The following is a 16,731-nucleotide window of genomic DNA, read 5'->3' as shown; positions in this document are numbered from 1 at the left end:
TCTTGAAAACAATAATTTATTGCGATAATGTTTTCAGAAAAAATACACAACTTTTCTGGAAAATTTACAATATTATCGTGATAGCTACCAATTATCTAGTGGCAGTTTCAAGCACTAACACGAAATTTTGCGCTAATATATTTTCATGAAACAAACAAATAGCTAGAAAATATTATGTTTTGCTGAAATGTTTCCTGAAAAATGCACACATTTCTTGGAAAGTTTACAATATTATTGTGATAGCTACCTAAACATCTCGAGGCAAAAATATGCCATCTAGTTCTGATATTTCAAAGTAAAACTAGAATGTGTCTGTAGGACACTGGGTGTGCCCCCACTGGTACATTTGTCACAAATAAGGGGCAATAATTCAAATGTTTGCAGTCTTAAGGGGAATAGCCTCAACAAACATTTTACATAAAGGATTCATTATTCTAAGCCATACTTGGGCCTTAACTGTAATAAGCACTAAAATCTCAAAAAGAATGCCAAGTGTGCAAAGTCACATCATGATAAAGACTCATGCAAGGTTTCTTGAATTTACATCAAATACTTTTTGAGCTAGGCATGTCATTAGGTGAAAATGTGCATTTTTGACTATTTCAGGGGCCATAACTTTGGAAATAGGAGTGGAGCCAGATGAAAAATAGGAGGTGCGCACATGTATATCATGATAAAGACTCATGCAAGTTTTCATCAATTTATATAAAATACTTTTTTAGTTAGGCACCTCATAAGGTGAAAATGTGCATTTTTGACTATTTCAGGGGCCATAACTCTGGAAATATGGGATTAAGCCAGACGAAGAATAAGAGGTGCACAAGTTCATATCATGGTAAAGACTCGGCAAGGTTTCATCAATTTATTCAAATACTTTTTGAGCTAAGCGCATCACAAGCTGAAAATATGCACTTTTGACTATTTCAGGGACCATAACTCTGGAAATAGGGGGCGGAGCCAGACTAAAAATAAAGGGTGCGCAAGTTCATATCATGATAAAGGTTTCATCAATTTATATCAAATACTTTTTGAAGTAGGCGTGTCACAAACTTTTTTCAGACAGATGGATGCATGTTCAGATGGACACACGCACGGACAAGACCAAATCTACCTGTACATGCCCCCTCCACTGAGTGGTGTGGGCATAAAAAGGCCATTTCTCCAGTAAAATTAATTAGTTTATACAGAATTTATTTTAGGTCGATTGTGAATGAAGTTCTACAACTTATATTAGCCACTCTCGACACCTCATTTCGGATGGAGTCCATCGCCACGAGGGTATGAGAGAAGAGGCCAGTTTCCCTCTTAATGCTGAGCGCCAAGCAAGGGAGCTACTGGTACCATTTTTAACGTCTTTGGTATGACGCAGCCGGGGATTGAACCCATGACCTCCGGAACTCGAAGTGGATCACTAGGCTATCGAGGCGGTTAAAATTAGTTGGACATGAGACCAACAATTTGCACATACATGTATTGTCTTCATGCTGATGATGTATATAGAGAATAATAGGTTAGTGCCGTAGATGAGAAAGTTTATCTGGCGAGGTGGAGGAGGTTATCGGGTGAGCAGAAGGCGAACCTGATAATGTCCGGAGCCGAGCCAGATAAACTTTCTCTATCTTAGGCATGAACCTATTATTCTATTTATCTTGTCATTACTTCATTTTCCGTTATTTGGCAATTTATTTTACAAAAATAAGTGTGCGACAACCGTTTTAATGACGTCATATTCGTAATGACGTCACTTATGACATGACTTATCACCGACAAAATCGCAATAACTTCTTCGTTTTTGAATAAAAACTCATTATTTGACCACTCATTTTCTTAGTTCGGACAATTCCAACACAATGGTGATGGTTTCAATGCAAAATTTCTTATGACAACAATATGGATCATAAGGTCACATGATCAACTGACCGTATATCACCGGTCACGTGTCAACTGACGGTATATCAAGAAAGATATACGGCACCCTGATTTCGGGTTGAAAATACTGCAAGTGACAGGATAAACCAAGTTTCATTTCATTTGAATGGGAACTGTTGGAAGCATTGTGTACCCAAAAAAATGTGAATGACAAACGGATGGACAAACAACAAACACTTTATATTATGTCTTCCGGGTTTTTGACACCAGTGGGGATGGGGGTTTATGAAAATAAATTCTATAAAAGAGGAAAGAATCACCTACCAGCTTGGTTTTGTAACACATGCACTGCTATCAGGACACATCATTGTTTACCTGCAAAAGAGAGTAAGGTGACATTAACCAACATTCAGAATGAAACCAAGTGACCACAATTCTAAGTGTTTAGCTCAAGCCATTATCAGATTAATGCAAACCCCATGAAAATACTTGACAGAATAAGGTAAGAAGCTAACTCATATTAGCTACCAAATTGCTTCCCATGTACAGACTCGATCATACTAAGTCTACTACTATATTTGCTTTGTTGTGCTGTACACTTCCGAAGGATCTTACAGAATTCATTAACTATCATAACAGCAGTCCTCAAGTGTTGTGTGGCGACTGTAAAAATTCTCCCCATACTTGGACTCGGTGTTATTTTATTTTCTGGTCCTTCGGGGTCACGGAGTCCATTCAATTTGATCTTTTTCTTTGTAACAGAATCTGCTTCAGCCCATTCTAGTGGGTGTAATGGGTGTTGTACATTTCACAAACAGACTCAATCAAACCCAGTCTGCTATTATTTTGCTTGGCTGCATTCTATTATTACAAAGAATTTATTAATATAAAAGTTCGCATACTATAAAACCTCTCTCACGTGGCATCAAGTTATTTTTTGTAAACCAATGCTCCCGCAGGATGGAGGTCGTCTCTCAATTATACACCATCAATTACATTACATTAATTAGATCAAAAACCTAACCTAGAAAAATACAAGAACTTTTTCTGAGAAAACCAATCCAGTAATTTCATACTGTCTGCGGATTTAATTGATAGCATCATACTTAATAAAATCATATGTCGGAAGAAAATGAAAATTAATCTTGTTTGTTAAGGTAAAGACAATTCCCATGATAAATCAGTACTGAATGGAATAGAGGGTATTCTGAAAGCACATCTAGAATTAATCTCGGTTAAACGATACAACTATATTTAAATCGTGTTGGCATTATGAAATATATATCTGCCTTGGTGTTTTTTGAGCATCTTTGTTTTTTAAAAGTATCTAACTGATTACTGCAAGGTCCATCAAAAGTTCTCATGCCATGTTGCTTAGTATTTTTGGAAAATTTGATAAATAAACTTAAATAAACAAATTACAGTCGGCAAACGATAATAAAAATGGCGCGAAAATGTCAGGCAAGTCTAAGAAAGATAATTTAGGCTGGTCAGTTATCACGGTAAATTAGATAGGCATTCTTATGATACTTGTCAAATAAAAATTAACATTTACTTGAAAGGCGAAATAGCTCAGGTGGCTAAGCAGTCGGTTTTCAAATGCAGTGCAAAAAATAGCACGAGTTCAAAACTCGCAAGAGGTTTATTTTCTAAGGAAATGTTTTATGTAGCCCTGCTTTATTTTTGTTTTATTTCAGTTTGATTCTCAGTTTGTCTTCTCTTTTTTTTCTTATTACGTGTATTAATACTTTTTTAATTTTTTTTCTATTTTTTTTTCTTTTCTTTTTTATATCAATGGAATTTTAATCAATACAATTCAATTCATTTCGTTTCCGGCTTTATTAAAAACAAGAGCTGTCTCCATAGGATGACACATGCCCCCGATGGCACTTTAAATGAATAGTTATGGCCGATGTTCGAGTTTTAACCTTTGACCTACAGAGCTGGGTCTTGCGCGTGACACGTCGTCTTACTGTGTCACACATTTATGCGTAGTTATTTTAAAATGCATGCATGAATGACAAAGATATGGACCGGACACGCCCATCAATGCACTATCATGAAAAAAGACCTTTAACATCTAAGTGTGACCTTGACCTTTGAGCTACGGATCTGGGTCTTGCGCATGACACGTCGTCTTACTGTGGTACACATTCATGCCAAGTTATTTGAAAATCCATCCATCGATGACAAAGATATGGACCGGACACGCCCATCAATGCACTATCCCTTAATGTCTAAGTGTGACCTTGACCTTTGAGATACGGACCTGGGTCTTGCGCGACACATCGTCTTACTGTGGTACACATTCATGCCAAGTTATTTGAAAATCCATCCATCGATGACAAAGATATGGACCGGACACGCCCATCAATGCACTATCCTTAATTCTAAGTGTGACCTTGACCTTTGAGCTACGGACCTGGGTCTTGCGCGCGACACTCGTCTTACTGTGGTACACATTCATGCCAAGTTATTTGAAAATCCATCCATCGATGACAAAGATATGGACCGGACACGCCCATCAATGCACTATCCTTTAATATCTAAGTGTGACCTTGACCTTTGAGCTACGGACCTGGGTCTTGCGCGCGACACGTCGTCTTACTGTGGTACACATTCATGCCAAGTTATTTGAAAATCCATCCATCGATGACAAAGATATGGACCGGACACGAACAATGCCTACAAGTCTAATGTGACCGACAGAGACAGCTGACTGGACAGACCGACAGGGGTTCAACAACTTAGTCCTTACTGGGGCATAATATTTGAAAATCCATCCATCGATGACAAAGATATGGACCGGACACGAAAAATGCGGACAGACTGACAGACCGACAGACTGACAGACCGACAGACGGTTCAAAAACTATATGCCTCCCTTCGGGGGCATAAAAATTATCATCATTTCAAAATTACAATAAACCTTTAGAACTTGTCGAATGATCTTCCTAGAATCCTCAGAATAATGAAATCGCTCACAGAAGCTTTTTCAATGTTCGCCATTTCGAGCTATAGGATGGTATGTAAGTGTATAATGTGGGGGTACTGTACTTACATTCCATCGGTATATTAAATGGATGTTCACGAAAAACCCGTGTATGCTGTATTACCGTATTACTTTCAAAGCTAGTGGAAAAACTGGCATTGTATCTATGCTGAAAAAAGTAAAAACAAAAGTTTACTTTAACCCAGTATCGAACTCCGGACCTCGGGTGTCATACCTAGTGGCCTAACACGTTGCGCTAATACAGTACTTCGTTCATCGAGTCTCAGTTTGAGATACTAATCCATATCATCTATGCGTGATTTACCTAAACTGGTAAATAACATGATCGACTGCATCTGTTTACAAATATCAAATTATCGTTCGATAACTGTATATGGTCCTTTTTAAATCAATTGGTACTTGTTTTTCCAGTTTTTGAAACATACTGTTGCCTCATATCTAATGAAATGGAAGTATCCAAAAAGTGTAACATTTTAACACAATCCATAGCAGTTGCTATATAAAAATATAGCGAAATCGCCTATACATGAATCTACGATAAAATATAGCTGTTCCATTCCACCCTACGATTATAACATGACTGTGAGATTCTACTCTGCCGTTATATGCTGACTAAATACACTACTTTTTCAGTGCTAAGTAATATATGTAGTAATAAAAAGTACATCGAATTTTCTGAAACAAACAATTTCTAAATGATGAATTTATTTGTTTATATTTTTACAGTAAGAAAATGTTTCAGCCAGTCTTGACAGTACTGTACCAGTAAGTGTCAATGCATCTATATCTAGCAGTCTGCCTAGTTTACAATTTTTTCGTTGTAGGCACCACTCTACTTTGATAGTAAATGAATTATAATTCATGTTTCAATCTTCCAGACTCAAGTGTTTATATGCTGCAATGTTCTGGCGTGTATGTTTCAGTGCCATCATGTAGGTGATGTGTACTATTTTTAGAAACTGCATAGATAAACTTTGAATGAAGTATTTACTTCTGATTTTTATATCCAACCATAGATATTATTGAAAATAACATTTTCACAGCAGTAACTTACTTAATACTTTAATTAAAATTAACTAAATATCGGAATATTCCGTTTTATGTAACGCTTTCCATTCGTGGTGAGGATTTTATAATAGCATATAGCCAGCCGAATGATATATCGAGCTAAAAGTAGTGCTTAAAATGAAAAGAATTTGCGAGGTTAGCATCAAAATAATAAATATGTTCCAATAATTTTATCAGTTAATAAAATATGGGCAGTCATTCGGATGCGAATATTAAATCACTCGTGCTATGCACTCGTGATTTAATTATTACACATCCAAACTCCTGCCCATATTTTATTAACTGATAAAATATAGGTACATATTTATTATTTCTTAAGTCAATTTGATCCTATTTAAAAAAAAAAATCTGTTGGTTTTGGAGTGTATCGCATAGTCTGGGGTGTTTTGCAGTGATTCAATGGACCCTCAAAATACACAAGGCAATTAAAACCTGCACCAAGCAACAGATGGTGGGGAAACAAATAATGCAACATCATCTCAAACCAACACAGATGAGTTGTCAGCAAGAAAATTAACATCTTTTCAAGTAAGAAGGGACTTCCAACATTTTTTATTAAGCCTGTTAAAACAAGTGACTGAGTATTGCAGTGGCAATACAGAAGTCCCCTAGCAGTATTACAAAATTTTACTTGCCCTTCAATAGTGACCTTGACCTTTGACCAACAACCTTTTGTCATTTGTGCCACACATAGCCCAATCATAGGGAATATTTCTGTATAAGATTAAAAAAATCCTTCTATGCAATTAAAAGTTATGGGGCAGAAACAAATTTTCACTTGACCTTAAACAGTGACCTGACAAGCCTAGATCATGTGCTGACACATTGTCTCATCTTATGGAATGTTTGTGTATACCATTAAGATTAATCCATCAATGCATATAAAAGTTATAGAGCAGGAACAATTTTTACTTGGCCTTGATCTTTGACCCACAAGCGTAAATCATGTACGTGCATAATCTACATATTGCCCTCTCTTCACATACCAATTTTTTTAACCTAACTTGAATATCTTTTGAGTAATTGCAGGGTTCAGATCTGTGGATGGACGGATGGATGGAGGGCATTCCTATAGTCCCCTCTGGTGGAAAACCGGTAGGGGGCTAAAAAGACATCCAAAATGTAAGCGACTGTTTATGTACTGCTCATACACTTTGTCAACTGTCTGTGTTAAGCCCAGATCTCACATTCCCGGTGACGGCCCCGGTCCCTTCCTGTAAACATTAGCTGTAAACATTAGCTGGTATACCTGGACAAACCGTGACATTTTTTTTCAAAAATGTAAGTTGGATCTCTTATTCCAGACCGTGTCCCGGTAAATCCCCAATAATGAAGCAGAATCTACACTCTGACACCAGATATCCACGGTGACTGTCCGACGTAAACCCGACTGACCCCAGTGTAATAGCAGGTCAAAGCCGGTAGTGCCCGGATGACCGCAGGTAGCATTCAGTCATAGCCCTGCTGTGATCTGGTGACACACCATCACTAACTTGGTAGCATATAAAACAGGGTGCACGTCGATCCCTAAAAGTTATCTTGTAGTCACTTGAAGCCAAACATCATGCCAGAAAATTGCCACCATTGGGTAGCTAAGTTGAAGACAACTCTACTGAGAAGCAAACAAAGTGCCCAACGGACGAAGGCTCTGCTGGAAGGCAAAAACCTCCCTCCCCAAATAGGATTTTCACAGTGTTTTTATATACTATATCATCATATTACCTTGTCACTGCAACTTCACTGTCTATTACTGTCGTAGATCCGTGACCTCACCTTTTGTCACCATCGTGAGGCCAGAATTAGCTGGCAGCACACACCTGGTTAAACCTGGACAGTCCGTTGTGAAAAGGGGTTTAACCAGACTCAACCGGTGGTTTGCCGGCATTTTCCGGCTATAACCGGGGGTTAATCGGGGAATAAACCTGGGTTTACCGTAACTTTCCCTAACCCCACTGGTACAAGACTGAGCCATACTGTGTTTTGCCTGCACCATGCCGTCCCAGGGCCGGAGTTCCCCGCAGCTCTACCATGTATAAAGTAATTGCCATGACCCCAGATTACTACAGAATATCAAGGTAGACACACGGTTGATATCCGGTGTTACCCCGGAAATTGTCGGCCTTGTGCTGATGTTGCACGGAATATGCTGGTTTTGGCCATCATTCCCGGTGATTCCTGGTTGTATTAAACATTTTTACCATGAAATACTAGCTTACTTGAAAACAAACTTAGAGAGAAACAGACTATGTTTCCAATATATATAAAAGAGTAAAAATGTAAATCTTTCTTCCGAAGGTAATTCTTACTAGAACCAATTATCATCAATCATCAAACATCTCTCCTGGGGGCAGGGTATGTAATAAAGCAATCTAGAACATCTAAGGTCTGAAAACTAGGTCTCAGACAATTCTCTCTGACTTTTGCTGTCATAATTAGGTTAGAGCTGAGCGACTTTCTCCATCATATTCAAGCTGGAGATTGCAGACTGAAATCACTACTAAACACATCAGTACTGCTCCCCCAAAGCATAGTCGTATAGGCAAGAAATCGATAGGGGACAGAAGCGAAAGTCAAAGAGACACTGATGGTTGACTGCAATAGGGATCATCTACTTCGAATGTCCAATCATTCCACTAAGTTTCAACATTCTGGGCCTAGTGGTTCTCAAGTTATGAATTTTAAACAGTTTTCCATGTTCAGGTCCCTGTGTCCTTGAACTTTGATTGAGTGACCCCAAAATCAGTAGGGGTCATCTACTCTGTCTAATCATCCTATAAAGTTTCATGCAACATTCTGGGTCAAGTGGTTTTCAAGTTACTGACTGGAAAGAGTTTTCTATGTTCAGCCCCGTGACCTTGACCTTTGATGGCGAGACCCCAAAATCAATAGGGGTCATCTACTCTGCAGGGTTTCAGAAATCTGCAAATTTATTGGTAGCCCATTGGGCTACCAAAATTTTAATCTGGTAGCCCGGACATTTAAGTTTATTTGGCAATGTCCATTTCGGTTTATTTACTATGTGCTTCTATACTACAGTGGATGGACTGATTAAATTATTAGAGGTTTCATAATTTTAGCCATATGCACATTGTTATAAATTTTGTTCTCTTAAATAGCAATTATCATTACTCCTTTTTCTCCTTTTAAAAGATAAAACTGGTACATGTATTTAAACTGAGAAATATTATCAGGAGTACTCCTGATAGTTATTGCAACATGGCAATATAAAGGGAACGCAAATCAATTTTTATAAACTTGCAAATTACTTAGCGCTGTATGAATTGTAATTTATCTCAAAATTTTTTTAAGTTGAAATAATAATTCTGTCTGATTCTAAACATCTGTCTGGTTTAATAAACGGACTAGAACCGCGTATATAACGTCACTCAGATTCTTGGCACTGCGTATTCACTTATCCGAATTTATGTTTGTCCAAAATTCTGTATACTTTCTGATATTTTGCTAAATCATGGTTGATTTTTTTGCATGGTAAGCAAGTATTTAAATCGAAAGGCATAAACAATCAGTGTAAGCACTAAACTGCCTCAAAATCAAACATCTGTTCTTTCTGATCGCTCGATAAATATTGAGGTCAGCGAAACCGAAAGTAAACTTTGGCAGGTAGCGCTAAAATGATGTAATTTTAAGACTGGTTTGCATATTGTTTTAAACAATACTGATCAGTGACTTTGGTGTTATTGGATCAGTCTAAAATCACTCGTGCACATTTTTGTAAACATTTGCCTGCGGGTACGATTTAACAGTTAATTGTTTGCCGATTATGACAGTAGGTGATAATAATTAAAGCCTTGGGCGTGTATCTCTTGATAAACAAGGGGATTATAGACAACTATCAAAATTATATTTGAAGACTAAATTATTGATTTCCGGGCTACACGATACAAAGTTTCAAGGTAGCCCAGCGGGCACGCTCTGAGAAAATTTAGTAGCCCGGCAGAATTTTCTGGTAGCCCCCGGGCTCCGGACATGGGATTTCTGAAACCCTGACTCTGTAAGTCCTATCATCCTATGAAGTTGAAGGTTCTAGGTCAAATGGTTCTCAAGTCACTGACCGGAAATGGTTTTCCATGTTCTGTTTGCAGCAACCTTGACCTTTAATCGAGTGACCCCAAAATCAATAGGGGTCATCTACTCAACATTCTGGCCCTATTGGTTCTAAAGTTACGAATTTAAAATGGTTTACCATGTTCAGGCCACTGTGACCTTGACCTTTGATTGAGTGACCACAAAATCAGTTGGGGTCATCTACTCTGCATGTCTAATCTTCCTATGAAGTTTCAACATTTTGGGTCAAGTAGTTCTCAAGTTATTGACTGGAAATGGTTTCCATGTTCAGGCTCCTGTGACCTTGACCTTTAACAGAGTGACCCCAAAATCAATAGGGGTCATCTACTTTGCATGATCAATCATCCTATAAAGTTTCAACATTCTGGGTCAAGTGGTTCTCAAGTTATTGATCTGATATGCTTTTCCATGTTCAGGCCCCTGTGACCTTGATTGAGTGACCCCAAAAACAATAGGGTTTGTCTGCTCCATAAGCCCTGCCATCCTCTATAGTTTGAAGGTTCTAGGTCAAATGGTTCTCCAGTTATTGATCGGAAATGAAGTATGATGGACGGACAGGGCAAAACCAATATGTCTCCCCCAGAGACATTTAAACATCATTTCAACTGTCAAATCCAACTATATTTCAATGTTGTTTCAATGTAGATCAAAGTCTGATGTTGTTACAATGTTGCCTAAACATTGTTGTGCCTGTTCATGTATAAATATTATTTACATACCTTTGTAGCTTCTTGTCTGAGCTGATCCACCTCAATTTTTAGAGATTTCACTACATCTTCATAATGTTCTCTAATCTGAAAAAAAAATATTTTTTTTATGTTAAATGTTTCTATCGCCTTCCCAGGCTCATAAACATCAGGAATTATCTGAATGTTCAGTAATTTGAATATTTTTTAACAAGCAATGTATATCCTACTTTTAAAGATGTTTTTCTTCTGTACAGACAACTTGGGCAAACTTTAATTATCATATATCTGTCCCAAAAACACACAGAAGTAAAAAAGGTAGCAAGATTGTCTCATTTCGTAGGTCATGAATTAAGGAAGTTCTGCACATTTCATTAAACATAAGGGTTTGCGTAACATCATTTATTCTGATAGCATTATTAACCCTTAGCCTACTGGTGGCAAGTGGTTCTGCCTTTGCAGCCAGTGCAGACCAAGATCAGCCTGCACGTCCGTGCACTCAAATCATGGTCTACACTGTTCGCTATTCAGTTAGTAAATTTTCAGTGAAAACCCCTTCAAACAAGAGCACCGCCTTGCGGGTGCTGACGCTCATCTGATTTTTTTTGTATAATAGAAATATTGTCCTATCCATGATTTTCTAAGTCTAAAAAGGGCCATCACTCTTGCAAAAAGCAGGATAGAGTTATGTTTCTTGATGTACAGTGTCCACTTATGATGGTGAAAAACTGTTGCAAGTTTTAAAGCAATAGCTTTGATAGTTTATGAGAAAAGTTGACTTAAACATAATATTCAACCAAGAAAATGATTTTTCTAAGTCCAAAAAGGGCAATAATTATTGCAAAAAGCAGGATGGAGTTATGTTGCTTGCTGTACAGGGTCAGCTTATGATGGTGAACAAGAGTTGCAAGTTTTAAAGCAATAGCTTCGATAGTTTAAGAGAAAAAGTTGACCTAAACATAAAACTTAACCAAGAAATCTGATATTTTCTAAGTCCAAAAGGGGCCATAAATCTTGCAAAAAGCAGGATGGAGTTATGTTTCTTGCTGTACAGGGTCAGCTTATGATGGTGAACAAGTGTTGCAAGTTTTAAAGGAATAGCTTTGATAGTTTAGGATACAAGCTGACCTAAACATAAAACTTAACCAAGAAAACTGATTTTCTAAGTCCAAAAGGGGCAATAATTCTTGCAAAAAGTAAGATGGAGTTATGTTTCTTGATGTACAGGGTCTGCTTATGATGGTGAACAAGTATTCCAAGTTTCAAAGCAATAGCTTTGATAGTTTAGGAGAAAAGTTGACCTAAACATAAAAACTTAACCAAGAAATCTGATATTTTCTAAGTACAAAAGGGGCCATAAATCTTGCAAAAAGCAAGATGGAGTTATGTTTCTTGCTATACAGGGTCAGCTTATGATGGTGAACAAGTATTCCAAGTTTCAAAGCAATAGCTTTGATAGTTTAGGAGAAAAGCTGACCTAAACATAAAACTTAACCAGGCAACGCCGACGCAGACGCCGACGCCGACACCGACGCCGACGCCGACGCCGACAACCGCTCAAGTGATGACAATAACTCATCATTTTTTTTCAAAAAATCAGATGAGCTAATAAAAATGGTATTGCTCAAATTTAATGATGTATCAGTCCATTTTAGAAATTTAGCAAGGTAAGGGTTAAAGCCTGGAATCAGCATACAGAAACTAAATCATTTTAATAAATGACAACCTTTTGAGTAAAATGAATAATCTCTTTTTCTAGAGATAAAACACGATATTAAAATGTTTGACAAATGAAAAAATTTCAAATAATATCAACCTGAAATGTGCGGATCACTTTAATCAAGGGCATATAACTTAAAAACAAGCACACGGATCTATACCGGTACATTTTATTTGGGAAATAGATTTTAGTTTTGCATGCTTTGTTGGCAAATGAAACACGGTTTTGAGTTCATATGCATAGCAATCTAATCACGAAGGCCAAAGGTCTGAGCATTTAATTAAGACGCATCTGAATGAAAAAACATGTTTTATTTGCCAACAAAGCATAAAATCTATTTCCTTTCTAACATGTTCGAATTACACCAGGAAGAGATACTAATCTTGAATCCTTTTCTAGGCAAAAATGGACACTGAAAGTATGTCATTTTGCGAAAAGTGTTTTAACCGAAAAGACAATACACGGTAAAATCCTTCTTTGTTAATATAAAAGAAAATCTTAAAAATGTTAGAATGCTCCTTATTAAAGACCATATGTCAGTTTATGACTGTGAGAAGTTTCATTAAAATCTACAATGTAGAAAAAATCTATGTTTCTCATCTCATGGTGGAATAAAAGATATCTATACATCTATCTTTTTATTTGCCTAATTTCTAAGTATATTCTGAAGTTCTGAAAAATAAGCTTTAAAGAAAAAGTTTTGCTCTGAATCTGCAGAAGTACCTGAATAATTTCCTTAATTAGAAAAATAAGAGCAGGGATTATTGTTAGGACTTTACAAAGCTAATAATTTGTAACAGAAGATAATGCTAGACCCTGGCGCACCTGTGATGATTAATTTCCTAAATTGCTTTTTTTTTCTCGATTGTTATTCCTTGTAATTAGGCCTCAGATACCATCAACTTCATATTTCAAGGAAACTAATTAGGTGCCTATAATTATAATCTTATCTCATTCTGGAGACAAAGTACATGTACAGATTATTAACAAGAGCACTACTGCGCAGATGATAATAACATCTGAAGCAATGTATTGTTACTGTGACCTTGACCTATAAGCCAAGTTACCTGCAAAGTTTAAGGCTCACAGGTCAAATTTCTCGCAAAATATTGCGAGGAAATAGATAGGGTAACCTTGACCTTTGACCATATACCTTAAAATCAACTATTGTCATCCACTGCCCTTGGGCAAGTAGGATGATACAGGTCAACAGATTCCCACAATACTGAGCAGAAATGTTTCTAAAGTGGCATTCACTTTGACCCATTGATCCGATCACCACTTGAGGTCATCCACTACCACAGAGCAATGAACCTACAAAGTTTGAGGATCATAAGTAAAGGAATAATAAGGCATCATAAGGTCAAGGTATTCTTAAGTGGAAATGATTTTTGTACTAGCACTACTATGATCTCAACCTTTGACCCACTGACCTCCAAAAAAAGGGGGCCATGAAATGCACAATGTCATGAGAAATGTGCAATTCAGCTTTGAAGATAATAGGTCGACCCATTCTTAAGTTATTGAGCAGAAAGGAAATTGCTAACAGACAGACAGAGGGACAGACAGAAAACATCCAAGGATACAAATAACCTGCCCTATGATACATCCCTTCATGCATATAAAAATAGTGTCTAAACCAACAAATAAACTTTCTTCACCCAAGAGGCATTTCCAAAATGGTAATAATTTTTATCCTCTGTACACTAGATTAAGACTGAGAAAAAAAACTGAAGCCAGATATTCTAGAAATAATGCAGACTTATTTGAGTACTACTAATAAATTTATTAATCTGGCTGATGTGAAATCTTGGAAAAATATTAATAAAGTAATTTCATCACATTAGTGTATCTTCTTATTTAATCTTGAATCATTTCTATCAAAATGTAACTTGTGAATATGATATCTAATATTATGCCAGCATCTGGTATTGTACTGAAACAAAACAAGAGCTCTAGAACACGAAATGACCCCCCCCCCCCCCCCTTTGATGCATTCAGTAATTGCACAAAGAACAGAAATTATTTGGTCTCTGTGCACTGGACGTTTGACATACTGACCTCAAATGAATAATTATGGGTCATTTACCAGTCATAAGTAAACTCTGTATCAAATGTAACCTTAGACCAAAGCATTCTCTAGTTATTTTGCTAAAAAGTTCTGTTCTGGGTAAATGTGACCTTGACCTTTCACCTACTGACCTCAAAATCAATAGGGGTCATCTGCTGGTCATGATCAACATCCCTATTAAGTTTTGTGATCTTAGGCCCAAGCATTCTCAAGTAATCATCCAGAAACGGTTTAACTTTTCCGGGTCACTGTTACCTTGACCTCTGATCTCAAAATCAATAGGGTTCATCTGCTTGTCATGATCAACATCCCTATAAAGTTTCATGATCCTAGGCCCAAGTGTTCTCAAATTATCGTTAACTGTTCCAGGTCACTGTGACCTTTGACCTACTAACCTCAAACTCAATAGGGTCATCTGCTGGTCACAACCACCTCCCTATCAACTTTCATGATCCTAGTCCAAAGTGTTCTCAAGTAATGGTCCGGAAACAGTTCACCTGTTCTGGGTCACTGTGACCTTGACCTTTGACCTACTAACCTCAAAATCAATAGGGGTCATCTGCTGGTCATGACTTACTAACCTCAAAATCAATAGGGGTCATCTGCTGGTCATGAACAACCTCCCTTTCAACTTTCATGATCCTAGGCCTAAGCGTTCTCAAGTTATCTTCCTGAAACGTTTTAATTGTTCAGCGTCACTGTGACCTTGACCTTTGACCTACTGAACTCAAAATCAATAGGGGTCATCTGCTGGTCATAACCAACCTCCCTATCATCTTTCATGATCCTAGGCCCAAGTGTTCTTGAGTTATCTTCCGGAAACGGATTGGTCTAAAGACGGACCAACCGAAATCTGCAAAACAATATATTCTTCGAAGGGGGGCATAAATATATCCTTTATTTTATTTTGTTCTGCATGACTTTAACCTTTAGCTTGCTGGCGGCAAGTGATTCTGCCTTTGCTACCAGTGCAGACAAAGATCAGCCTGCACATCCATGCAGGCTGATCATGGTTTGCACTGTTCCCCATTCAGTCAGTAAATTTTCATTGAACACCACTTTGAAGAATAAGTGGTACTGCCCAAATCGAATGATGGAGCAGTCCATTTTAGAAAATTATCAGGCAAAAGGTTACTGATGTCTCCAGTAACTCAGAAGTCTATGGCAATGTATTTAAATAGTGTTCTGAGATAGATAGAAACTACATTGAATTCATTATTCTAAGATTAAATTCCTGGGTTGACGTACCATCATATAACCTATGTTTTTATGCTTAAAAGAAAATAAAAACACTTTTGATTATAAATATAAGTTTATTTTTCATTTAAGGTAAGTGTGGATTGAAAGACGGTCATAGTGGCTTAAGACTTCAAACGTTAAATGGCGACTGAAGTTGAAAATCCTCACAAAGGGAGCGACCCGGGCATGCCTTACATAATTCGAACCTCGTTGCGCTAAAAATATGGCACAAACACTATGCCATACCATTCCCCGTACCCCTCAGTACGGTTAGCCAGGTAGAACCAGGCACCACATTTGGTACCATATAAGAACCAGGTACTTCCATGTACCATATACAAATCAGGTACCCCTTTGGTACCATACAATAACCAGGTACTTCCATTTACCATATACGAACCAGGTACCCCTTTGGTACCATATACGAACCAGGTACTTCCATGTACCATATACAAACCAGGTACCCCTTTGGTACCATACTGTAACCAGGTACTTCCATGTACCATATACTTACCAGGTACCCCTTTGGTACCATACAATAACCAGGTACTTCCATGTACCATATACGAACCAGGTACCCCTTTGGTACCACAAGCCTGGTACACTGTTGGTACCAAGGTAACACCATTGGCGCAACATAAACCTTATAACAACAAATGCAAAAATGTTACCTATGTAAATGTTTGAGCAACTATAAGAACGCCTAGCCCTTTTCGTTCTCTGGCCAATTCTTATATGCTCCAAAAAAAAGAACAAGAAAAAATTTAATTTTGAACCCACGAGTGTCACCAACCCCGTTGAATGGCGGCGGCTGGTCAGGGACCCATGAGTATGCAAAAAGATTTAGTAATTGACAGTTAATAACTCAGTATGGCATGCCCAAGTCGCACCCAGATGTAAGAATTTACCGCCACAAAATAACAAAGAAATAACTAAAATTTCTTTTTATTTCCCCCAAAATTCTTACAATACTAGTTTT

General features: G+C 37.5%; 1 protein-coding gene across 1 annotated transcript in view; it reads right to left on the bottom strand.

The window, feature by feature from the left end:
• Nucleotides 1–16,731, bottom strand: part of LOC123544908 (serine/threonine-protein kinase Nek9-like) — a 92,258-nt gene that overhangs the window by 9,739 nt on the left and 65,788 nt on the right. The window contains exons 24-25 of the mRNA XM_045331062.2: nucleotides 10,756–10,830; nucleotides 2,194–2,244 (exon numbers count right to left, since the gene is read on the bottom strand). Of these exons, the coding sequence (XP_045186997.2) occupies nucleotides 2,224–2,244; nucleotides 10,756–10,830 (96 nt within the window). The 3' untranslated portion in view covers nucleotides 2,194–2,223. The remainder of the gene's footprint in view (nucleotides 1–2,193; nucleotides 2,245–10,755; nucleotides 10,831–16,731) is intronic.

The sequence above is a fragment of the Mercenaria mercenaria genome, chromosome 1, assembly GCF_021730395.1.
Source record: "Mercenaria mercenaria strain notata chromosome 1, MADL_Memer_1, whole genome shotgun sequence".
Lineage (NCBI taxonomy): Eukaryota > Metazoa > Mollusca > Bivalvia > Venerida > Veneridae > Mercenaria > Mercenaria mercenaria.
Note: the sequence above shows the minus strand (reverse complement) of the source record. Positions and strands in the feature narration are given on the sequence as shown.